The sequence below is a fragment of the Pseudorca crassidens genome, chromosome 9 (assembly GCF_039906515.1).
Source record: "Pseudorca crassidens isolate mPseCra1 chromosome 9, mPseCra1.hap1, whole genome shotgun sequence".
Taxonomy (NCBI): domain Eukaryota; kingdom Metazoa; phylum Chordata; class Mammalia; order Artiodactyla; family Delphinidae; genus Pseudorca; species Pseudorca crassidens.
In genome coordinates this window covers 44,395,592-44,421,776 of record NC_090304.1, presented here as the reverse complement: position 1 = coordinate 44,421,776, position 26,185 = coordinate 44,395,592, and the positions used below count along the sequence as shown (strand labels likewise).

The 26,185-nt window shown below is 49.1% G+C and overlaps 1 protein-coding gene and 1 long non-coding RNA gene across 5 annotated transcripts in view; one reads left to right on the top strand and one right to left on the bottom strand.

Moving 5' to 3' along the window:
- GALNT18 (polypeptide N-acetylgalactosaminyltransferase 18) overlaps positions 1-26,185 on the bottom strand; it is a 362,747-nt gene that overhangs the window by 169,859 nt on the left and 166,703 nt on the right. For all 4 annotated transcript variants that reach the window (XM_067749893.1, XM_067749894.1, XM_067749892.1 and 1 more), the window contains exon 3: positions 8,894-9,060. In XM_067749893.1, the coding sequence (XP_067605994.1) occupies positions 8,894-9,060 (167 nt within the window). The remainder of the gene's footprint in view (positions 1-8,893; positions 9,061-26,185) is intronic.
- LOC137230456 (uncharacterized) lies at positions 1,109-25,598 on the top strand. The gene is made up of 4 exons (XR_010946142.1): positions 1,109-1,234; positions 3,777-3,952; positions 14,528-14,662; positions 25,497-25,598. It is a non-coding gene; the product is annotated as an uncharacterized lncRNA (long non-coding RNA).

Below are 26,185 nucleotides of genomic sequence, written 5' to 3'. Positions count from 1 at the left end.
GAACCACAGTTAGTGGGGACTTGCACACCACGGCTCACACAAGCACACACAAGCCCAGTGTTATGGACTGAATGTGTGTGCCCCCAAATTCATACATTCAAGTCCTAATCCCCAAGGTGATGGTATTTGAATGTGGGGCCTTTGGAAGGTAACTAGGTTTAGATGAGGTCATGGGGGTGGAGCCCCCATGATGGGATTAGTGCCCTTGTAAAAAGAGGAGGAGACACTGGAGCTCACTCTCTCTCCACACCCAGGCACCAAGGAAAGGCCATGTGAGGACACAGAGAGAAGGTAGCTGTCTATGAGCCAGGAAGCAGTCTCTCATCAGACACCGAATTTGCTAGCACCTTGATCTTGGACTTCCCAGCCCCCAGAACGTGAGAAGTAAACCTCTATTGTTTAAGCTACCTAGTCAGTGGTATTTTGTTACAGTAGCCTGAATGGACTAAGACACCAGGTGCATACATGCTTGTTCACGGGGCTTACACATGCTCACACACATAAGTGCACACTCACAGTTCATATATCTGCTCAGCCACGTGTTCACATGCACACACGTGCGCACACACACAAGCATAGCAACTTCCCCCTATTTCAAAGGAAATTGGAAGCTGTCCCCCTCTCACAAGGTGGCCTAAAGCATGGTTGCCAATTGTACGATTTCCACTCAACTCCGTGCCTAGGAGCCTCTGTGCAATGCATCCCTCCTTCTTACGAAGCCCCGGGCAGAGCTCCAGCTGAGGAGACAGCCACATTCTTCTCTTCAGTGCCTTCTCTGTCCCTGCCTTCTCTGGCCCTGCTGCCCAACATCTCTCTCTGAGGAGTGCACAGAGGTAAGAGAATGAGGACAAAATTCAAGGAAATCTTTTGGAGTCAGAGACCCACGGTGCACCAGAGGCAGCCTTGTTTAACAGTCAAGGGTGTAGGCTCTGAAGCCAGACAGCCTAGGTTCAAATCCCACCTCTGTGTTTGGACAAGTTCCTTTCTCCTCTGTGCCTGTTTCCTTGTTATATAAGATGACATTAATCATGGTTCTTACCGTTGCCACAGAGAGCCGATTAATTTATATAAAGTACTTAGAACAATCTCTGGCACATATGTGATCCAGCCGGCGGGGGAGCAGTGCAGAGTGACTCAAGACTTCTTCTGATCCTGAGCAACTCTGAAGCTTGGAGCTGGGCAAAGGGGCTGGAGGTGTGGGACGAGTGTCATTCCCAGAAGACAGCTAAGCAGGGTAAATGTCCCAGAGTCACCACGAGCAAACCTGAGGGGCCTGGCTGCAGGCTGCCACGTGGACATACGGTGCAGACAATAGGAAGACTGGCCACTGTACCAAGCAGGGGCACAGCATGGAGTGGAGAGGGGCGAGCCTTGGCGGGAGTCAGGAGACCTGAGGTCCCATCCTGGCTCTGTTGCTTACAGACTGCGGGGCACCGGCAAGTCTCTGCCTGATGTGGGTGCTCAGTCCCCCCCACCGGAGAGCCACCTGGGGCTTGCCTGGCAGTCTGCCTCCTGACACCGTGTTGGCAGAGGGACAGCTCCGTTTGGCCTTCTCTCAAGGCCTGCTTACTTCTAAGCCTCCTCCTGCCAAAAGACACGGAAAGCTTTGAGCAAACGTGGCCAGTGAGAAGGCTGGATCCCTGGGGGAAGGATATCCCCTGCCCAGGAGAGAGACGGTTCAATCCCAGCTTGAAGCGTGCAAGGCACTGGGAACTGGCCACTCTCTTGTTGGAAGGCAACAGAAGAGGACAAGCATCACGCTGGTGTAGGCTGGGCAAGTGACTGCCAGCCAAGCGCTGATCAAAATCTCCAGGGAACGAGATGCTTAGAAGAATATTTGATATCACCATTGCTTTGATGTGCTTTTAGTCACCAAATTCAGGTTCATTTTTGAAATTTCAAGTAGCGTGAAAGAAGAGTGCATGATTTTTTTTTTTTTTTTTTGGCGGTACGCGGGCCTCTCACTGTTGCGGCCTCTCCCGTTGCGGAGCACAGGCTCCAGACGCGCAGGCTCAGCGGCCATGGCTCACGGGCCCAGCCGCTCCGCGGCACGTGGGATCTTCCCGGACCGGAGCACGAACCCGTGTCCCCTGCATCGGCAGGCAGACTCTCAACCACTGCGCCACCAGGGAAGCCCAGGTGCATGACTTTTTTAAGGTTATCAAAAGAGGACGTGAGTTAAGAAAGGAAACAGAGAAACTGACTACAGCAAAGCAAGTGGGGGTGGCTGGATTGTGGGATGGGGTGACTCTGGGACAGCTAGTGAGGGAGCCTGAAAGGGCTCATGTTCATTGAGCACCTGCTCTGGGCCAGGTACTGGAATACCTGAGTCATATGAGAGTATTCACAATATGGGTGGAGTTGGTGAGGCAAGTGTTTAGCTGTGAGCTAAAGTACGTGGTACAAAGTATGTGGCCATTAAAAACCCGTTGAGGGAATGAATGAATGAATGAATAAGTAAATGAATGCCAAGAATCAAAGACAGAGATGACTCTGTCAGGTGCAAATCCTGGTGCTTCCCTCCCTCTGGAGGTCCATAAAGGTTGAATCTCTCAGTCCCAGCTAAAGACACTGGCCCACCGGGATTCTCCAAAAAGCAAGTTAATTAAAACCAGGAGGCTCTGAGCCGTGGTCCCACCATTGCCTCGAGATAACGAAGAGGAGCCAGGGAGGGGAGACTTTGTCTCCGAGTGGCAGGGCGGGCAGCCTGGCTGCCACTGTCAGGAAGAGGCTGGGTAACATAGCAGGGAGGAGGCTCAGGTCGGTCATCTGACTCCATGCATAGGACCTGAGTTCAGGCCACTTTGGGGTAACCCTAAGAGAAGCTCCCCTTCTGCTCTGCATTCCTTCCCCTTTCATGCCATCTCCCTGGGATACAGCAGAGAGGTCCCAAGGGCCCCGCCCCAGGAAGAAACACTCCACCCAGCAGTGCCTGCTGCCGAGGCCAGCCCTGAGGGCGCCTAAGTGCCTGCTGCCCCGCACTCCTCAGCTGCAGCACGCTGGACAATGGGGGACAACAATTAGAACTGTGATTCCCAGAGAATGTCCCGTTGCATCAGAATGCTCTGGGAAGCTTATTAAAATGCTGATTCCAAGCCTTGTCCCAGACCTGCAGAATCAACATGAATACTTTCACTGAGTCAATATTTGTTGAACAACTACAAGAACCAGGCACTATTCTAGGTGCTGGAGATACAGCAATGAACAAAACAAATGTCCCTGTCTTCACGGAACTTACACACTGGTAGAGGGAAAATGTACAAATAAATAAGGGAGGGTAACCAAGTGAGTACAGTATATCAGAAGGCGACAGATGCTGTTGAGGAAAAGAAGCATGGAAGGGATGAAGAGTGATGGGGTCAGGGCTGCCGTTTTAACAAGGTGCCATTTGCAACATTTGAACAAAGGCCTGAAGAGGCAAAGGAACAGATATCAGAGGGTAAGAGCATTCCAAGAGGCAGGGGAAGCAAGTGCAAATGTCCTGAGGTAAGAACGTACCTGGTATGACTCTCCTTATTTTTAATCAAGATCAAACATGAGAGTTTGAGACCACTTTAGCAGAGTGACAGCATCCTACACAGGCGCCAGCCCCTGAAAGAGTGGAGCTTGTTTAGGAAATTGCTAAGGAGGCAAAGGACCGAGACTCAGAGTCCTACACAAGGACCATCTGCAGAGCCTTCAGTCCTTGGCTTCTGAGGCGGAGATAAAGGTCTCGAGCAGCTGGGATGAAGAAAGCTGTGATTAACTGCCCCTTTTTTATGTTTGTGAAAACACAGGCCTGACCCCAAAGCAAACGTGCCCGCAGTCGGGGGGATTTGGGGAACACGAGGCACCAGCACACACAGAACCTGTGACAGCCGCCTGGAGGACAGCCGGCTTCATTTAGAGTTTTAAACACCAGAGTCCCTTCCACCATGCGTTATCTCATTCAAGCCTCCACACAATCCCAGAGGTAAGAATTCTACATCCCAATTCTATAGATAAGGAAAATAGGGTTCACAGAGGTTAAGAACACACACCGGGCAAGAAGCTAGAAAGAGCTGGAACTGAATAGATGGCCTAATGCCAATTCTGCGTTCTTCCCAGCAGAGCGCACTGTTTCAGGGAGGCAAAAAAAGCCAGGGCGGCCTTTAGGGGCTGTCCAGCAGCTATTATTACTATTGTTGTTGTTATTGTTTTTATTTCTCTCATTTTAACGCACCCTTAGGGCACCCTTCCAATGTTGCTGCGTACGGCACATTCACCACCATTATTACCCCGTATCTCTTCTAGGACCGTGGGGCAGGCAGGGCATAGCAAGGCCTGATGTCCCCACAGGGCACGAAAGAAAACCGAAGTGAAAGACCCATGGTCGGGAGGTGGCAGCACTGAGGCCGGAAACCGAGTCCTATTATAATAGTTTCACCCCATTTTGCATTTTTTCGCTTGACTCCCTGATGGCAGGGGTGGACCTGAGCCGTCACTCCCTCCACACCCTTGGCCCAGGCTGGGCACCCTAGGAATGTTTGTTAGCCGAGCTGAGTTGGCCTGACGTGAAATGAATGAAAGTCCTGTGCTGAGCGGGCTGATGCCCCAGAGGGAGCCTGTCAAGGACACGGCTGGAGCCGCCTTCCCGGACAGGCTGGGACCTCAGGCAGCCCTAGGCTAAGGCTAGAGATGCCTCACTTCCTCTAAGAGCTGCAGTCTCATTGTCTCTGCCACCCCACTTGAGAGCTCAGTACAGGCTGGTCTCGGGGATCCCCATTCCTGGTCGCCTCCCCAGCCCATCCACACAAGGGGCCAACCCCCCTTTGCCTCCAACCACCTCCCCACTCCCCCATCTGCTCCTCCCCAGTGGGAGAAAGACCGGCCTTTTCTTCCTTGGTTTCTGTGCCCTGGGTCCCATCCTCTCCTCCCTCCTCAGAAGCCCTGTCCTCACCATGGCCTCAGAGAACACAGGCACCCCCTCTGCAGACCAATTAAATGACCAGAGCTAAGGCAGGACCCTCCTCTCTTTCTTAAAAGCTGTCCAAGCAAACCAGTGTGCAGTCAGAGTCTTGAGAACAACTCACCTTTCAAAAAAGAGAGAACTACAACACAACACAGCACAATACAACAGAACAAAATAGAACCAAATAACATAGACCAATCTATAATAGAACGTATCAGAGCGCTTTGCACATTGTAAGAATAACTATTGTTTCTTAAAATTTTGTTTCAATTGTGCGTGCATAGGTGTGAGTGGTGTGTCATCCTGGGTCATGACTGGAGACTGGTTAATTGGTAGAAAACCTCGCTCCAGCTCCTGCCTTAGCTCCCGATTCTCCTTCACAGTCAAAATCCCTGATGGAAACATCTACCTCCCAGCTGCTCTTCATCTTCATCTGGCTTCTGGGGCCCCATCCCCAACCCTGCCCACCAAGGTTTCTGTGATCTTCACCTTCCACATCTAATGGCTTCTTCCCAGACTGCGTGTCCTTCCACCTGTCTGTGGGCTCATTCAAACAGATGACTCGTTCCTGAAATTCTCTTTGTCCGAGGAGTCTGTGTCGTCCTCCAGATTCTCCTGGCTCTTCCCTCTCTGTGTCTCACCAGCTAACCTTCTTCCTCCTAACTCCTAAACACCTTACCTCAGTATCCTCTCAGGCTTCTTCTTTTTTTTTTGTTCTCCCCTCTTCTCTTTGCTACCCTCTCCTTCCAGCTAATGGCTTCAGCTGCTCTGTGTACAAGGCTCCAAATCCACATCCCCATGTTTACTTCTCAAGCTCCGGCTGTGCAGTTGGCCAGCTGTGAGGCAGGCTCCCGGGACTGGAGCTGGGGCTGGGGAGGGGTAATGCTGACAGCACTCAACTCACGGTCACACACTTGACCGGGTCAGGCAGGTGAGGCAAGCTAGGAAGGATTACCATCCCCCTTTACAGAGGAAGAAACTAAAACTCTGAGGGTTGAGGGACGTCTCCCTGGTCACTCATCCACAGTGAGAGGATCCCAGAACCCATGACTTCAGAGTTCAGAGTTCTTTCCCTTCAACCGTGCACTGGAACTCAACGTGTGCAAAAGCGATGCTGCATACTATTCAATAAACCAGAGGTTCTCAACCAGAGCTGTGCAACGGAATCATCAAAAATGCTCTCAAAAGGAGAGACGGCCAGATTCCACCTCCAACCTACTGGGTTAGAATCTTCTGGGAAAGGCTTTTGTTTGTTTTAGCTTTATATTTTGAAGTAATTACAGATTCACAGGAAAGTACACAGAAATACTCAAGGAGGTCCCATGCACCCTTCATCCAGCCTCTCCCAACATCAGCATCTTACACAACCGTAGTACGATATCAAAACGAGGACACTGACGTTGCCACAACGGAAAAGCTTCTGCAGGTCTCTCCAGCAATACAGGCACCCATTTGGGTGTGTGCGTGTAGTTCTGTGCAATTCTGTCACGTGTTGCCTTGTGTAACCACCAGCACAGTCAAGATGCTGTGCCACCACTGCAATACCTCCCAGAGCTTTGGCTTTGAGAGCCGCCCATCGCCGATGAGGAACACTGCACCCATCCTACTACTCCTCTTGCCCCCCATCCACGGAACGACCATCATCCTCTGAGGCACCCTGGCTTGAGGCTGAATCATCGTTCACCAGCCCTCTTCTGGCCCATCTGACCACAGCCTGTTAGTCAAGAGACCCAGTAGATGCTTCCCTTATGGCATCTCTCAGGCTCACGCCTCGGCCTCAACCCCACATCCACCACTGCTCCAGAGCCCTTGATTTCTTGCCTGTACTGCTGCAACTGTCATCTCGTCCGGTTCCCTTCTTCAGGACGCCCCTTTCCCCCAACAGTAATAAAAACCGCAGCCAAAGCTCTTCATTGCCCAGCCCTGACCGCATCACTCCTCTTACCAAAAACTTTCATGGTTGTCGCCATTTACAAAATAAAGTCCAAACCGTTTAAATTCAAATATGAAATCCTCTATATCTGGCTCGCTTTCCTTACCTAAATTTCTCAAAATCAATCTCAGTTTCCCCCTCTTTCCCACATGAATGAACGATAAAACGGCCTCCTTCAGGCCATGATAAAGTTCTCACCGTGGGGAAGAAACGAAAGGCTTCAAGATTTCCTTCTTCCTGATGCTTCGTTCTATCTTTTGTGATGTGAGGATGGAGCCTGGGGATGCCTCTTGCTTGGAAGGATGGCTCTTCCATCCCTGGCCTCCTTACAGTGTAAGAGGTGAGGGGGCCAGCCGGCACGGGTAGAGCAAGGTAGGGTACACGGGCAGCCTAGTCGCGCTGTTGTGGTGTTAGCCACTGGGGAATGGCGCTTTCTCCACTCCTTGGACCCAAGCGACGTGATGGTAGGTAGCTGCTCGAGGTCTCCCTCACAATAGACCATCACCTTTAAAACTACACTGCCTATTCGCTGCCACCCTTAGGTGCCTTTTCCTTCCTTCACGTCCATGGAACAATGAGAACTAAAGCTCTCATTCATAAGCACTGCCCTTCAGAAAGCTCTAAAATCCCCTTCACAGCATTGCCTCTACACTCGCTTCTACATGATAATAAAATGAAAAAGAAAATTTGCTCATTAAGATTAAAAATATTTCAGTTATCTGATATGTTTCAGCTTTAATTGATAACAAAACACAAACTGCTCATCTGAACTTCTCATGACAGCAACGGACTCACTGGAAAATTTACTACCTGACATCAGAGAAAACGTTAAAGATAACACAGGCTCAGTGACTCTGTGATCCTGTGACCCAGCGGTCTATTTTTTAAAGTCATGAATTATCCATAGAACATTCATATTAATGGTCCTATCAAGAGCACTGGCTCCTTTTTTAAAAAATTAATTTATTTATTTAATTTATGTATTTTTGGCTGCGTTGGGTCTTCGTTACTGCTCGCAGGCTTTCTCTAGTTGTGGCGAGCGGGGGCTACTCTTCGTTGCGGTGTGCGGGCTTCTCATTGCAGTGGCTTCTCTTGTTGCAGAGCACGGGCTCTAGGCGCACAGGCTTCAGTAGTTGTGGCTCGTGAGCTCTAGAGCGCAGGCTCAGTAGTTGTGGCGCAGGGGCTTCGCTGTTCCGTGGCACGTGGGATCTTCCCGGACCAGGGCAAGAACCCGTGTCCCCTGCATTGGCAAGCGGATTCTTAACCACTGCGCCACCAGGGAAGCCCAAGAGCATTGGTTCCTAAACTGTCTCAATACATGGTCTCTAAGCTTGGAGAATATTATGGGGATGGTACATGTGGGAGGAGTCAGAAGCCATGGAATACGCACCAAGGGAAAGAGGTAGCTGGTAGTAGCCGGAGAAAGCGAGATGTGACGTGAGGGCTTCAACGAGGGCTTGCTGGCCACCTGGGGCTTTGCTCAGGCCAGATGGAATGAGGAACAGGGCGTCCAGAAAAGAGGTTAGACTTTCAACAGCTCTGTTGCTGTCGTTGCATGGTACGTCTTCTACCATCCCCACCATCAACACCACTATGGCCACCACCACCGGCACCATCAACACCTCCACCATCATCACCACCACCACCAATGGACAAGCTTCCAGGCAAAGGCCAAGGCATGCAGCAAAATGAAATGATGCTTCACAGAAAAGAGTCACTGGAAATGTTCACTGTGTACATGGAGGGGATAGACGTCACGGCTATTTATCTTATCGCACTGCACTAGGATGTTGGGGGAGACAGTTGACAGCCAGCGAGGGAAAGCCTGGGGACCAGGCCCCTCTGGAGTTTGGAGAAGGTGCAACTGTGGAGTGAACCTTCCAGAGCGATGACCATCATGAATCTCTCCTCTTTGAGGCAACATCCCAGAGAAGGGAGATCCGTGGAGAGCCTCAAGAAAATGAGAACCCCGAACAGAGGCTGGCGCCTCCGCTCAGATGTCCGCACGGGGCAGGGGGCCAGGCACTCACCATTACTGCTGTTGTCATCCACCAGGATGATCTCCTTGAGCAGGTGCGGAGGTGTGCGCTCGATGGCTGAGTGGATGGAGCGCAGCAGCACGGAGAGCGCTTCGTTGACGAAGATGAACACGATGCTCACCTCTGGGAGGCTGCTGGGAAACGAGAGGTTGCGGCACCTGGAAAGAAGAGCAGCCGGGAACTTAGATCTGTCGCTGACTTGGCTGAGGTCCCCCCGGGTGCTGGCCCACCCACGCCTTGGCTCCAGCTTTGCTGGAGGACTCGGGAGTCCAGATTCTTCCCAGGGTCTTTCTCTTGATATACTTAAGATAAGCCCTAAGTGTACAGCAGACAGGCCCTCAACCACTGAAACCGGTTTGCCCCACTACAGAGTCTGAATTTGTCAGTGACTCCCCCAACTGAACAGTTGTACCGTTAGTGCAGGGCCCGGAACCCGGCAGGCAGTCACTGAGTGTTTATTGGAAGAATGACTCCATATTTCTAAATCCAGTAGGATGGGAAATGCAACCAATGAAAGTCTTAGTTTTTCCAAACTGGTAGCCAGCGCCTAAGCGAGGCCAGACCTTAGATGACCTGCCTCAGGAGAAAAATATGTCTCCTTCCAGAGACTCCTACTGCCAGAAGCCACTCTGCCTCATTCCAGAAATCACACTGCCTGGGGCCTCTCCCACCTCTCACTTATCTCAGGGATTCAGCCTCCAGAAAAGGTTGAAGCCAGCGTCAGAGGCTCAACACACTAGAGGACTGGAAGGACACTTCCAACCTCACTTCACAGATGAAGACACTAAGGCTCAGATAGGCTAGGTCCCCGCCATGTGTCAGCTGTCAAGATGGCATCTCAACTCCGGTCTTCTTACATCTACACCGGGGTTCTTCCTTCAGGGAGAAGTGGTCTGGGGAGAGACTGCCTCTAACTGGCCATTGCCTCCCTAGCTCCACTGAAACCCTAAAGCCATTTGGAGGTCTCTTATCCAAAGCACAGGAGGCAAGATCGTAAAAGTCTGCGCGCCATTCTCCACGGGAGGAGGAACATGCAACCCTAAAATCAGATCCCATCAAGAGGCCAGACCATAAGAAGTGCCACGGTTCCCAAGGGCATGTCATTTCCTTCCATTGCAAACGTTGCCTTTATGGGTAGGAAATCATTGCTGGTCCCTAAATACTGTTTCAGAAGGCACTGAGCTCCCATCTTCAGGATACTTGAATGAAAGGAGAGAGCAGCAACTGTAGCCCTGTCCCAGGTCCTGGGCTCAGAAAAGAGGCTGCCTGCTCCCAGGGACAGGTTTGATCAGCCACTGATGGTTCCAGGGGTTCAAGGCTGGTGACCATGTTGCATTGCTCCAAAGTGGGAGGTGCAGCCAGGTGAGAACATGCAATAATGAGCATAATAGCGCAGGGCTTCTGCTCGTCAGTAATTAAAGTGCTGCAGGATAGGGACGGGTCTGTTCTTCCTTAATGAGGAAGGCTGCAGGATAACCAGCACTGAGCAATTTTAGAGAAATCACAGTGGGGTCCCAGCCTGCTTAAAAGCCGGAGATTAATAAACTAAAATCACTGTCTCTATGGTTACCAGAAATTTACAGAAACTTCTCCAATTCTATTTCCAGCTCTCCTTTTCTCTCACCAAAGATAGGTGGGGGAAGGGAAAGAACCAAGCGTTTACCCAAATCTGCTTCATACCTAGAATTTGAGTAAAGCCAACAGGTTAACAGATTAATGTAGAATTCATACATTGTTGTATTTAATGGAATAGATATTTATTGAGTTTCTTCCATGAGATAGGTACTGCACTGAGGGTACAGCAGGACACGGACAAAGGGCCTGTCCTCATGGAGCTTATGCTTTGATGGGGGAAGCAGGTGAACATGGAAGCAAACAAATGATACAACTTCCTATAAGTGCTGAGATGAAAAGTAACGCGGGGTTGGCGGATAGCGTGATGCCCTGGCAGCTGTTCTAGAAGGAGTGCTTAGGGAAGGGCTCTGTGAGGGGAGAGGTCTGACCAGAAACTCACATGGCACGCCACAGTGAGCTGTGCAAAGGCCCAGTGGGGCGAAGGGAACCGTGCTGTGACTGGAGAGGAGGTGATGGAGGGAACCAGCTCATGGAAGTGCAGCAAAGGGCAGGAGGAGATGAGGAGGTGGAGGGAGGGACTTAAATGAAGGAGAAACTGGAACGACTCCTTAAGCTTAACAGACCCTTTCCAAAAATTTCTTGTTGTTGTGATAACAGAAATTAAAAGGCTGCTGGTTAACAGTCAAACAATGCTTCTGGCTAGTGCTTATTTATGGTTATCAAGACCAGCAGCTGGCCTTTCCTTAAGCATGGAGACTGACAGAAGTACTAACATGCAACCTACTTGCTAACTGCAGTTTAAAAATAATCCTTTAGGGCTTCCCTGGTGGCGCAGTGGTTTAGAGTCCGCCTGCCGATGCAGGGGACACGGGTTCGTGCCCCGGTCCGGGAAGATCCCACATGCCGCGGGCGGCTGGGCCCGTGAGCCATGGCCGCTGAGCCTGCGCGTCCGGAGCCTGTGCTCCGCAACGGGAGAGGCCACAACAGTGAGAGGCCCGTGTACCACCAAAAAAAAAAAATCCTTTATATGGTCAGACTACTAGCACATGACCTTTATTTTTCTTTTATGAAAGTGTAATGAACAGCTCCTAATAAGGTCAATATATCAGTACACTGTCAGTTCACTGTCCGCCCCACTAACTCCACCAGCATGAAGACTGTGACCCTACGTCTGTCCCCACTTCTCCAGGGGTTTCCTCTGAGTTCTCAGAGCCTCACTATCTGAAGCTTCCGGTGGTTCTCAAGTCTTTTCCAGGGTTAGGGGTTAACTGCCTTCTCCTCCTCTCTTCCCTTCTTAATTCTCAGTCTAACCACTCCATTTCCGCCTTCCAAGGAGACCAAGTTGAATGTCTCCCAGTAACGGCCACGGCCGTCCTGATGGCTTGAGCAGCTGCTGTGTCTAGGATCTGTCTCCTGAAGACCTTTCTGTGAGCAGAGTAGAAACGTTACTTTTGTTTTACAAGCTAAACTCTGCTGATCACTATTTTCGCATGAAAGACTCTTTCGAACAAGGTTGTTACTTAACAGCCCTTTTGAACAGAACACCTAGGAAAGCGCATCACATTTGTGTGTGTTTATTGCCTGTCTCCCTCTACTATAATGACCCTCCCTGAGAGCAGGGACTTTATTTTGCTACTGTGCTAGCTCCCAACCTTAAGCCAGGGTGTGGCATAGAGTAGGTTTTTGGAATTGAACAACACGAACAGGTTTATTTATTTTATCCATGCATGCTTGGGAGATATTGCGGGTTCGGTTCCAGACCACTGAAATAAGGCAAATACTGCAATACAGTGAGTCACATAAATATTTTGGTTTCCCAGTGCATTTAAAATTATGTTTCTACTACACTGTAGTGTATTAAGTGTACAATAGCATTATGTCCAAAAGAAACCAATGTACATGCCTTAATTAAAAATATTTTATTGCTAAAATATGCTAAGCATCATTTGACAACACAAACCTTCAATCTGTAGAAAATGCAGTATCTGCGAAGTACAGTAAAGTGAAATACAGTAAGACAAGATATGCCTGCATAAGGCCTAAATTTCACATGCGTGTCACTGATCTCAGCACGCTCTTTTCATACAAACCTCCTCCCTCTGAAGGGGAGTCAGGTCCTCTCCCACCAGCAGGCCCTTCCTCTTCCACCCTCCCTCCCCTGGATTTGTGGCCCCAACTGCTCACTTTCAGTCTCCAGCAGGCTCTCAGTTCCTTTGCACTGTAACTAAGTGATCCCTCCAGGCCAAATGTCCTGACCTCCTAAAATCCTTCCTTCCTCCCCTTCTCTCCTGGGAGCCACTCAGGGCCCTCCCAGGAACAGCCACGGTGCTTTTTCTCCACACCTCATGGCATCTAACCTAAACCTGGGTCTGCGTGAGCAGGCAGGTGAAGGGTAGGCAGGTTAAGAAAGACGAGGTGGGATAGTTTATAGGGAGAGAACATTGCAGGGGAGGGGGACGAATAGAGCCACCCAGATGCTGACCCAGCTGTGCCCCGACTTGCTGCGTAATCCTGGGCAAGCCACTTTCCTGCTCTCCATATCTTGCCACAGATTAAGGGAGGTAGAAGCAATGATCAGAGGTGTCTTCTCTGTACAGTTCAGGATCTTCTATCTCACATGTGGTGAATGGAAGATGTCTCACTAAAGAAAGAGCTTGCAAACTTTCTCTCCCTCCTAGCCAGTACCTGGTCGTCACCAAATGCCACAAGACACATACATCCCCTTACCACTGTTGTGACTAGGCAGGGTGACCAGCTTCATCCTGGTCTGCCCAGGACTCTCCCAGTTTCAACACTGAGAGTCCCAAGCACACTGGGATGGGTTGGTCATCCTATGACTAGACCACAGCTTCCTGATGATAGGGACAGATATTGTTCACGACTGCATGCCCTCTGCCGGGCACTGTTCCTGGCCATCAACAGGCATTCAGCCTGCATCTCTTGAATGAACTGATAGCATCCTTTTCAAAGTCCCCAACACACACACATTCACACAGTATGATCGCAACCTTTGTTTCAACATCAAAGCAGAACTTACATGGCTGAGAGGAGAGGCCAAAAGAGGGGGGAAGAACAGCACGTCAGGTGAGATGTCTGCACACCTGCCGGTCACACTCACCATCATCACTGCCGGATACTGAACTCAGGACAGAAGCCTGCCTGCAGCGGGGCAGCCCAAGGCCTTCCAAAGAAACACACGTCCAAGAGGGTTGTTCCAGACCCGAGCCCAGCAATTCTGTTCCCGAGTCCGGCCACTTCACCCACAAACCAGCACCAGCCTCTGCCCGAGGGCTGTGCCTCTCATATTCACACACTGAGATGTTCTCCCCCAGCACCTGCATCCTCCTGGGTCTGGCCAGCACAGCCTTTGCTCCCAGAGCCTGCTGTCCCCACCTGCTCTGGTGTCTGCCTCTGTCCTCCCCTTCTCCACTTGCCTCTCCAGAGAAGGGCCAGGGGACATGAGAATCGGAGGAACCACCAGGTGTAACTTGCCCTTCCCTATTGGTGCTCCTTGAGAAAGCCTGACTGCACCAGACTGGTCCCTTACACATTTTGAGAAGAGGTACACTCTCCTGTAAAATTAACCATAGAAGTTCCCTTTTTATTTTATTCTTGTTCAAAGTTGAGCCATTTTCCACTAGAGATAAAAACAAGGCATTTCTGAGAGGGGAGTACTATGGTTGTCTAATAAGCCGGGTCTGATGGTCATGATAAAGTCAACTACATCCATCTCTGCACACAGAGGTGGTGTGGGTATGGAAGTGGCTATGTAGGGAGCCTCCCAGCAGAGCTCCCTGACACGGTTTGGAGCTGTTTATGAGGAAGTTTATATCAAAAGCCTTAGCGCTGCCACTGCCCGCGAGAGGCAGGGAAGCAGTAGCAGACTAAGGAAGGCCGAGCCAGGCCCTCTGCCACTGGGTACCACCCGGGGCAGCAGCCAGACACCCCCATATTGGACCGATGGATTCTCCCCTCCCTGTGACCTTGGCAAATCTACGAGCTCCCGGTCCATCAGAGCATGACTCGTGGAGGCTGCCTGACCTCTTCCAGAGCGAAGATCAAAGCAGAATGTGCGCTGTGGTCTGCCGGCCAACGTGCACAGGGAACCAGGTCCAACTATGCCTGGATGCTGGGAGTGGAGGAGGGACCGCCCTGGACCAAACAGAGAGAAGACGACACTCCCAGGTACCCACTCCCCTGAGTGCCCGGAGCCCCTCTTTCTTCCCAGGTTTCTCCTAGAGAGGCTCTACCCTGTACCTGTGGTCAGCACACAAGGGCTCAGCTGGACCGTTAACCCCCTGGAGCATAAACCCTGGGATTAGCAGTGGCTTCTTGTCCTTACAGCTATCTGTGTCCTCACTCTGGCCTCCACCCTTCTACCTGTACCCACAGGACCTGCTTGGTCGTCCTCTGGCCTCACTTGGGTACACTTCTGGCTTCTTCCAGAACCTTCCAGATTAGATAGGCTCCCAGCCTGCCAGCGACCAGTCTGTTGGGCTTAATGAGAGCCGAAGATGAGGGCAATATGGGGGTTCTCACTGGGCACGAGTGCAGTCGAGACTTCCACTCCCTGTGCCTGGCGTCTCTATCACCACAACCTCTGGAGCTCAGAGACTGCACGGTACAGCTACCCCTACTGCCCAGGGACTCCTCACAGAATATCTGGAAGTAACAATAGTACTAATTTCCATTTACTGAGTGCTTATGATTTGCCATAAACCATGCTAAGAGATATACAGATGTTTTTACTCTTTTTTCCCCGCTCTGAACTTTATTCCTTCCTACAGTCTTATATAGTAAACATTTTATCCCCGTTTTACAGATGAGGGAAATAGGGCTGAGGCAGTAAGTTATCTTCCAGGGCTTACACCTGGGCTCATTTGCCTCCAAAGCCAGTACTCATAGTCTCCACTAAACTAGGGTCCGTACCTTCTTTCCACACCCACCCAGAGATTCACCTGTCCAGACACTGGTGTTGTGATAACCCAAAGACCTGGTGGAGGGAGGGGCAAAATGGAAGTCACTCCAGGTCAACTCTGATGAAAGATGGGGCAGATGTAGTGTGTCTAATGGGATGATGCGGACTAACGTGATAAAATACTACTGGGCACGTGAAGCCTCCAATTGTCTCCTTGTACCATTGCTCCCATTGAGATAAACCCTCCCCATATATACTCCTTGTATGAAGCTGTCTGTGTCCTCTGCCAGGTGGTCTCACCATTCCGCCCACAACTCATGGGACCAGAGACTGCTTCCTGAGCCCCAAATAGCTACCGACGGGCTGGCAGTCAGTGTACAGAGCAGTGTAGCCCAGGAGCTCTTATAGCCAGATCTCATAATATTGAAGAAGGACCAGCAGTCCTATCAAGCCCTTTCTCATGGGGAGATTGAACATGAGGTACCCTAAGAAGACGGAAGCAGAAATGATGGGGGAGGAAACAGAACACTGTCACTGAGTGAGCTGCAGACGTGGACAGTCACTGTTAGAGACATGGCACTCTAAGAGATGAACAGAGAGGATGCACACTCGAGCCTGTCCAGGATGTCCTGAGCCACGCTGCCCTCCTCCAGAGCCTGGATAGGTGGCTTCCGCTGCTGTGATTATGTGACTGCGTAGACACTGGCCCACAAAGAATCCCAGCCATCTGTGGTCATCTGAGTGAGTTGAGTGCCTTCTTCCATGAGACCACACCTACCCTAGCGAAGGAAGACCCACTGCACTTCCTGGACTGGGATCGGATCCCCCTGCTAGACTCTCACAGCCTCTTTCGTGTTTCTTATATGCTATGGCAACGTGTTTTTACGTGGTTATTTAACAGACGTCAGTGTCTCCATTCAACTACAAGCTGCATGAGGTCAACAGCATATCTGCTTTGCTCACCAGGTCCCCCTTGTGCCTCACACAGTGTCCAGCACAGAGTACAAACTCAGAAAGCACCGGCTATCTGGCTGAATGAACAAATGAATCAATGCTCGAATAGCAGACAGTAGAATGAATGCAGGCCCGGGAAAGCTTTGTGGGCGGGAATCCCACTGCGGCCTGACAGAATGGGAATCATGGAGTTGAACACATACTCCCTGCCTGACCACAACAGTAAGCCCAGATCATCCAATAAGCCAGAGGGTACATGGAGCTAGTGGGGCTACCTAGTGTAGGCAGGGGCTTCGGGGGCCTGGCAGGAGGCCACGTCTGGCTGAGATGTGGAGGAGACAATGGACATCTGAGAACAGGAGTTTTCACAGTCTGCAAGGCAAAAGAAATGGGCCACAGCCTGATCCTGGAAGAGCATCTGACACTGGAATCACTACAGGTAAACTTCTAAGTAGATGTGATCATCAACATGTCCAGCTTTCAACCAGAGGCAGAAGTTCTGCAAGGGGACTCTGTTGATTCAGAGAAAGGATCTGCTATGTCAAATGTAGATTGTAAGGGGAACAAGAGAAAAATGAATCAATTAAAATGTAAACAGCCAACGGGAAGCAGGGGGACCATTTGTGCCTAAAACATCTTAGAAATCCAGGGAAAATGGGGTCCCTGGGACTACATGGACTGCCACCCAGGGAATAAAAGTCAGCTGGCTCTGGTGGAAAAATCACACAAAGGACCGAGCATCTCCTTGTGGGAAGTTTGTGGGTGAGCGGGCCAGGCCAGCGGCAAGGAGAGCTGAGGAACGTGGGGTAAAGGGAAGGCAGGTCCGACAGGTGAGAAAAAGGAGGACGGGGCGTCTTTGCTCTCCAGCAGAGCCTTGCTCCGGCCTCTGATGCCCAGAACTCTGGTGCTGGGGAGAAATCACTCTGTCCTGCACTGCCTACCTGGCCCTCCTCACCTAGTGCCAGGGTGGAAGGCTTGTCCCGTGTGGCTCCTTGTGCACTTTGTGGTGTTTCTGGTAAAGTCTTGACCATGTCCCCCAGGCCATCTCTTTTACAAATCAGAGACCCAGATAAAAAGTAGCAAAAAGTTAAATAGCAGTTACTATGATGTCAGGCAATGTTCTAAGAGCTCTATGTATATTACACATTCAATCTTTGTATTACCATCTCTAATTTACAGATAGGAAAACCAAGACACAGAGAGGCTAGGTAACTTACTGGAGGTCAACCAGCTCTGTAAGTGACAGGCCTGGCCTTGGATCCCAGGGAATTGGGTTCTACATATCACTCTATAATCTAGCAAAAACTTCATCTGTTTGTCATGTTACTCAGCTCTTCTCCTGAGTCGTTCTCCTCTAAACATATGCCACTTTCTCTATATCCCATAAAATCCAATTCTGCAGTTGTGATCTGAGTAAAACAAAACTATTGCCTCCCCATTTTAAGGCATTAATACAGCTCAAGATTACATCATCTTTAAGAACAACTATGTGATACTATTGGCCCATAAAATGTTTAATTAACTAAGATTCAGAAGCATTTTCCCAGATTGCTCCAGTTAAGAATTATTTCTCCCTATGTTTGTGTAGTCAGCATTTTTTTTTTTTTTTTTTTTTTTTTTGTGGTACGCGGGCCTCTCACTGTTGTGGCCTCTCCCATTGCGGAGCACAGGCTCCGGACGCGCAGGCTCAGCGGCCATGGCTCATGGGCCCAGCCACTCCGCGGCATGTGGGATCTTCCCGGACCGGGGCACGAACCTGCGTCCCCTGCATCAGCAGGCGGACTCTCAACCACTGCGCCACCAGGGAAGCCCTAGTCAGCATTTTTGATGTAACAGCAGAACCGTTACCCAGGGTGTTAATTTTACCCCCTTTGTCCTGAGGCTGCCCTCATGGAAGTGTCATCTTTCAAAGACTTCTGGGTCATCTCCACAGAGGCAAAATCCCAAACTAGAAAAGCTCCCCTAGGCAGGGCGGGGCACGGGGCCTGAGTAGTGTCCTGGAGACACAGACACAGGTAAAAATACTGGCTCTGCAACATACCACTGGTGGGAGCTTGACCAAGTTTCTTAACCTTGTAAATATTCAGTATTCTCCTATATAAAATGGAAATAATAATAACTACCCCAGAGAGACGAGAGGATAAAGTTAAAGGACAACATAGACATTAAGCATTTTGCACAGTGCCTGCCACGTTAAGTGAGCAAGTGGTGGCTCTTGGTGTAAATCCTTAGCCCCAGCGTAGGAACCCCGACATGATCCAGCAATCATGTCCCAGCTCCTCACCTGAAACCGCCCCTCTTCCCTGCCAGGACCAGATATATAACTTGTGGGGCTCAGTGCAAAAGGAAAATATGGTGGCCCCTGTTGAAAAATTATTAAGAATTTTAGCACAGCAACAGCAGATCATTAAACCAAGCGCAGAGCCCTTCTAGCCTTCTCAGGATCCTGTGCAAAAGGGGCCCACTGTATAGTGTCCTGATACTAATACTGCCGCTGTAAACAAGTCCCACAAACTTGGTGACTTCAAATAACACAAATCTGTTATCTTCTGGTTCTGGAGGCCAGAAGTCTGACAAAGGTCTCACTGGGCTAATATCAAAGTATCAGCAGAACTGCACTCCTTTCTGTAGGTTCTAGGTGACAATCTGTTAGATACCGTTCTTGCCTTTTTCAGTATCTAAAGGCTGCCCACATTCATGGCTCTTTTCCATCTTCAAAGCCAGCAATGGCTGGTTGAGTCCTTCTCACATAGCCATCTCTCTGGCTTATTCTTCCACTTTCAAGTGCCCTGTGACTACATTGGGTCGAACCGGATAACTCAGGATGATCTCCTTATTTTAGTCAGCTAATTAGCAACCTTAATTCCACCTGCAACCTTAATTCTCCTTTGCCGTGTAACATACCATACAGGTTCCAGAGATTAGGACGTGAACACCCTTGGGAGGCCATTATCCTGCCTCCCATACACACTCATGAAGACAGCACTGTTGACCCCCAAAGTTCAGAGATCTCAGATGTCTGTCTGGAGGTTGCACCATGAAGACCCCGTGGCCCTCCGATCCACACACACAAACCTGGTGACCATCCTCATAGTGGTGGCAGCAAATACCCACAGCCACCTTGGATGGACCCTAACCTGCTCCTAGGGGGACCCAGAGCCCTGGCTCCAGGCTGCATTCTTTCTCTTCTATAATCTCATCCTGCTTCTTTCCACTTGGATGTTCACACAGGGTCTCTTCAGCTCAGGACCCAGGGATCCTTTGTGGGTGGGTATGTGTGGATCTGCCCCAGTTGCTCCTACCTAGGGCTGCAGAAAATAGTCCAATCCCCTTTACCAGCCCCTTGTGCCTCAAGCCCCAGGCCTTAACCTACCAGTCAACCCAAGAGCCAGTCCACCCTCACTCCTGGGAGGGATGTGGACCTCAGGGGATGCTGGTGAGAAAGGCAACATCATTACTGATGGCTCAGGGGCCTCTGAGGATCTGCCAGCAAGAGGCAGGAAGCAATACCTGCTGGAGGCTCTGACCCAAGCTACCTTAGAGGCAGGCCATAGAGTTGCCATGGCAATGTGACAGCCCTGAAGCCGGAGCCCACGAGCCCCTCCTGTTCCTACCCATACCCAATGCCCACTAGATCAAGGGCTCATCCCTTACATCCCCTGGCCCCTGTATGGAAATAATACCCACTGCCTGCAGGAAAGAATGAGGCAGGCACCGGCTGCTGTGGAGCTGGTGAGTACCAATATGCTAACTACCCCACCCGCCATCACTGGGGTGGGAGGCCCACCCTTACCTTCCTGTCCTGATCTGGCAAGCTTGCTTTAGCCCTCCACGATCCTCCTTCCCCACAATCACAACCCATTTTCTCAGTGACCTCCCTAAAGATGCCGCCTCCATCCTCCCTCTCCATCCCACAGGCAAAGGACTTCCTTGATCTCTTCCTCACACCATAACTTTTCAAAAAGTTGACGCTTAATTTATATGCAGTGAAATGCACAGATCTTAAGTGTGTAGTTCGACGCGTTTTGACAAATATATATACCTATGTATATATATACATATATATACCCAATCAAGACTTGTCTTCCCCTTCTTCTCTTTTTGCCTCTGGGAGATTATTTTGGAGGCTACAGGTAAGAAGGGGCAGGTGGGACACTGGGAGGCAGGAGGAGGGACATAGAGAAAGCCATGGGGATGTTTGGAGCTTGTAGCTGGGGACATGAGGGATGGAGTAAAGTCCAGCCAGACTGAGATGCAGACTTTCTCCCCTTCGATCCTGAGGCCCCTGTGTCTTTCACCCCAGGAAGCAAGAAGGCAAACCCCTGTCCAGATCTGGCAAAGGCCTCACGTGGGGTGAAGTCTAGGAGGCTCACCAGAAGGGGCAACCACTGTCCTGTCTCCTCTGGGTCTTCCCACCTGGATGGCCAAGGGGCCTGCTCTGTTCTTATTAATATAATGCAGGAAGAATGAATGGCACTTTGACTTCCCCGAAAGCCAAGTGTCCTGGTGCCCGGAGGAAATATGTCCTCTGTCTGCATGGATCAAAGACCCCAGATGAGGCTAATGAAACTGTGGCATTTCCAGTTCCCATGTCCTTCTGAGGCAGGAGATAGATGGGCCTCAGGCTGAGCAGCTGGAGTTTGCTCCCTGGGGACAGATACTCCAAAACAGCCAGAGGGAGAGAGGAGCTGAGTCCCGCCCAGATAAAAGGTAGAGACCACATATGTCTCACTCTTGAGGTCAAGGAGACCTTCCCGACTACACATGCGCAGAAAAGATCCTTGAAGGTCAAGAAGGGAGTGATGTCAACCTATCCATAGGCTTCTTCGCCAGAATCCATCTTGGCTAAGAGATGGGTGCGTGCACACGGGACGACCCTCATGTAAACCAAATAAGGACTCAGAACCAGGCAAAGCAAGATCACTGCCAAAGGAAACCCAGAAGAAATGCCCCATACAAGTGAGTCAAACTACCACAAGGGTGCTACTCTCTGAGTCCACCCGTGTATGCCTATTCACACGTACTCTTTTTTCCTCCCAATAAACACTTTACTTGTTTCACTACTTTCCGTCTCTTTGTAGAAATTTATTTCTACAAAGCTGATGGGCCAGAGCCTTGTCACTGGCCACTGGTCCCTGGTGGTCTAATGGCTAGGGTTCAGCGCTCTCACTGCCACGGTCTAACTTCAGCCTCTGGTTGGAGAACCGAAATCCTGCTTCAAGTCAAGCCCACCTGAGATGACTTCCATCTCCAGGGGAGAGTGGCCAAAACTGGTAAAGGGAGCCTCCTTGCAGATGTCAACCTCGAAGTGCTGCTTCCCTGAGCAGAGGCCCCAGGAGGACAGGGCTTCTGTGGGTGTCAAGTGCAGTCCCTGACTTACTAGAAACCTGCATGGATGACTCCTTCCCAAGGAGGCAGGAGATCCTCTGCAAGTTTTCTGATCACTTGCCTTCTGATCCCATCACCTTTCACTCTGGATCCCACTACAGTGTAAGCTCCTTGAGGTTTCTCTGTCTGACGCTTTACTGGGTACCTGGCACATATTTGGTGCTCAATAAATATTTATTGGATGAATAAACTAATGAAGCCTACCTAGCAACCAGTTGGATGGATTTTTTTTCCTTCTAGTTACCTCTTGTCCTGTGTATAAGGCGCTGAGCACACTTCGGCCCTCTCTCAGCCAGATGACAAGGTGGTCAGATTACCAAGAAAGGAGATAAAATAAGGGCCCAGCCAGAGGTGATGGAAGGGAGGGTATGGAAGAATTTGGGACACCCACTTTCTGGTCCAGGAATGAAGCCAATGAGCATAGCATCAGGGTTAGAACTTGGCAAAGTCAAGAATACAAAGAGCAGAGCTTCCCTGGTGGTGCAGTGGTTGAGAGTCTGCCTGCCGATGCAGCGGACACGGGTTCGTGCCTCGGGCCAGGAGGATCCCGCATGCCACGGAGCAGCTGGGCCCATGAGCCATGGCCACTGGGCCTGCACGTCCGGAGCCTGTGCTCCGCAGCGGGAGAGGCCACAGCGGTGAGAGGCCCGCACACCGCAAAAAAAAGAAAAGAAAAGAAAAGAATAGTGCAGAATCCAAGCATGCCTCCAGGGGCAGAAATCCCCAAGGGCAAACAGGAGGTAAAAGGAGGAAAGGCACAGGAGCTGGGACTGAAGCAAGGTACACCTGGCGTGACGTGATTCTTCTAGAGACTGTCCTTAGCATGAGGCTTCCTCTCCAGATGCTCCCTGTACCCCGACCCACCTTGCTCTAAATCCCAACATTTGCCATCGCTGAGGTTTCACTCTATGCCTTGATAACAGCTTTGAGGTTCACTAAAACAATTCTTCCACTTCCTGAACCAGATAAGCCAATCAGCTCCATGCTGTACACTGTTAAAGCAGGCCCCATCCCCAGTAGAATGACACAAACGGACACCTCAAGGCAGTGAAACACAGTGCCGGTTACAAGCACAAATTCTATTGCCAGACTGCCTGAGTTCAAATCCCAGTTCTGCCCCTAGTGACCTTGGGCAGATTACATAATCTCTCTGCGCCTCAGTTTCCTCTTGTGTAAAAGGGAGACTAATAATAATACTACAAAATAGCAAGAAATACGTATATTGATCTCTGCCCCCAGTTCCTGACAATATTTATTATTAGTCTTAGACTAATAATACTGTGAAATAGTAAGAAATACATATATTGATCTCTGCCTCCAGTTCCTGACAATATTTATTTAGTCTTTGACCCATAGCCCCTAAATCCTTTGTAATTTACTGAGTGAAAGGAGTGTCTGACACAGAGGTCCCAAATCCTTTAGCATTTCCTGGGTGATCGGAGTATCTCTTTTTTTCTCAAAACAGATAATTTTTTACTGAATTATAGTTGATTTACAATGTTGTGTTAGTTTCAGGCATACAGTAAAGTGATTCAATTATACGTATATGTATATATCTATTCTTTTTCAGATTGTTTTCCATTATAGGTTACTATAAGACATTGAATATAGTTCCCTGTGCTATACAGTAGGCCCTTGTTGTTTATCTATTTTATATATAGTCGTGTGTATCTGTTAATCCTAAACTCCTAATTTATCCCTCCCCCCTCTTTCCCCTTTGGTAACCATACGTTTGTTTTCTATGTCTGTGAACCTATTTCTGTTTTATAAATAACTTTGTTTTTTTTTTAGATTTCACATACAAGTGATACCATATGATATCTGTCTTTCTCTGACTTAGTTCACTTAGTATGATAATCTCTAGGTCCATCCATGTTGCTTCAAATGGCATTACTTCATTCATATATATGTGTGTGTAGAGATATATATATACACACCACATCTTCTTTATCCATTCATCTGTCGATGGACATTTAGGTTGCTTCCATTACTTGACTACCGTAAACAGTGCTGCTATGAACATCAGGATGCATGTATCTTTTTGAATTAGAGTTTTCATCTTTTCCACATGTATGCCCAGGAGTGGGACTGCTGGGTCATATGGTAGTTCTATTTTTAGTTTTTTAAGGAACCTCCATACTGTTCTCCATAGTGGCTGCACCAATTTACATTCCCAACAGTAGTGTAGGAGGGTTCCCTTTTCTCCACACCCTCTCCAGCATTTATTATTTGTAGACTTTTTTTTTTTTTTTTTTTTGCAGTACGTGGGCCTCTCACTGTTGTGGCCTCTCCCGTTGCAGAGCACAGGCTCCGGACGTGCAGGCTCAGCAGCCATGGCTCATGGGCCCAGCCGCTCCACGGCATGTGGGATCCTCCCAGACCGGGGCACGAACCCGTGTCCCCTGCACCAGCAGGCGGACTCTCAATCACTGCGCCACCAGGGAAGCCCTATTTGTAGACTTTTTGATGATGGCCATTCTGACTGGTGTGAGGTGCTACCTCATTATAGTTTTGATTTGCATTTCTCTAATAATTAGCTATGTTGAGCATCTATCCTGTGCCTGTTGGCCATCTGCATGTCTTCTTCGGAGAAATGTCTATTTAGGTCTTCTGCCCAGGTAGGAGTATCTTTTGATCTAATGAGGAAGATTCTTGGCAGGCTCCTGAATGAGGGCTGGTCACCAGAAAGACCAAGCCATGATTAGAAGTTTGGAACTTTCCGTCCTACCCCCCCATTCTCTGGAGAGAGGGGAGAGGCTGGAAAATGAGTTAATAATCAATCATGCCTACGTAATGATGCCTCCATAAAAATCCTGAAAATATGGAATTCAGAGAGCATCCAGGTTGGTGAGCACATCCACATATTGGGAGGGTGATGCACCCCCAACTCCGCAGGGACAGAAGCTCCTGAGCTCGGGACACTTCCAGACCTCACCCTATGTCTCTCTTCATGCGGCTCTCTTCCCATGGAGCCCCTCACAGGGCAAAAGTCACATACCTTGCAACAGTTAACAGAGCCCTTCTCTGCAATTCTTAACCTGGGCTGTGCATGGCAATCACCTGAGAGCTCTAAACAACATGGGCACTGAGTTCCACCTCTGGAAACTCTTGCCCAATTGGTCTAGGGTAGAGCCTGGCATCAGGACTATTTTAAAACTCCCAGAGGAGTTGAATGTGTAGCCAAGTTTGAGAACTACCAACCCCCCACCCCGACTTGATCTGCTTCCTGTTGCCCCTGTGATCTCATCTCCAACTACTGCCTTCTAGTTTGCTCTGTTCCAGCCACAGGGACCTCCTTCCTTTTCTTCAAACATGCCAGGCACATGTTGACCTCAGGAACTTTGCACATGCTGGTCCCTCTGTCCAGAAAGTTTTTCCCCTGAGTATCCACATGGCTCACTTCCTCATCTCCTCTAGGTCTTTGCTCAAATGTCACCTTCTTAGTGAGGCCTTCTCTGACCATCTCATTAAAAATTCAACCCCTCCTCCTATTCCAGGCTGTTCCAATCTCCCTCTTCCACCTTACATTTCCCCACAGTACTTACTACTACATTTCCCCACAGTACTTGCTACATAGGTGACTTTGCTTTGTTTATTATCTGTCCTCACCTAACTAGAATAGAACACAAGCTCCCTGAGGGTAAGGATTCCTGTCTGTTTTGTTCACTGCTCTATCTCTGGGTCTAGACTATTCTGGCACATAGTAAGTGCTCAATAAATATCCTTTAAATGAACAAATACTCTTCTCTCCCCTTGTAGATCCTCAGCTGCTCTTTCATCTCTAGAGCCCAGCCAAGTTCTCCTGGGCCAAGAAAAACCACACCCAACTAAATGGCATACATCAGGTGCTCAATAAATGTCTACGAAACTGAACTGAACTCTCCTTCCCAAAGAATATAGCCCCCAAGCCCAGCAGCAAGATCTTTCCTGAAAACTCCAGATATAAGCTCACTGTGGTTTGCAGCTTTTAAGAAAATTTTAAAAATAAGGGGAAAGTGGGGAAAAGAAGGTGTTGGTGGGGAGCTCACAAAAGTTAATGAGATTTTCTCAGCTACGGTACATGCCCACATTTTTAATAATTAGGAATTATTTTTAATAATTAGGAGTAATAAAAATTTTTAATAATTTTTAATAATTAGGAGTAATAAAAATTTTTAATAATTAGGAGTAATAAAAATTTTTAATAATTAGGAGTAATAATTAGGAGTAATAAATACACATTTTTAATAATTAGGAGTAATAAAAATTTTTAATAATTTTTAATTATTAGGAGTAATTTTTTAATAATTAGGAGTAATAAAAATTCTAACTGAACCTTAATAACATTTTTAATAATTAGGAGTAATAATTACTCCTAATTTTTAATAATTTTAATAATTAGGAGTAATAAAAATTTTTAATAATTAGGAGTAATAAAAATTCTAACATTTTTAATAATTTTTTAATAA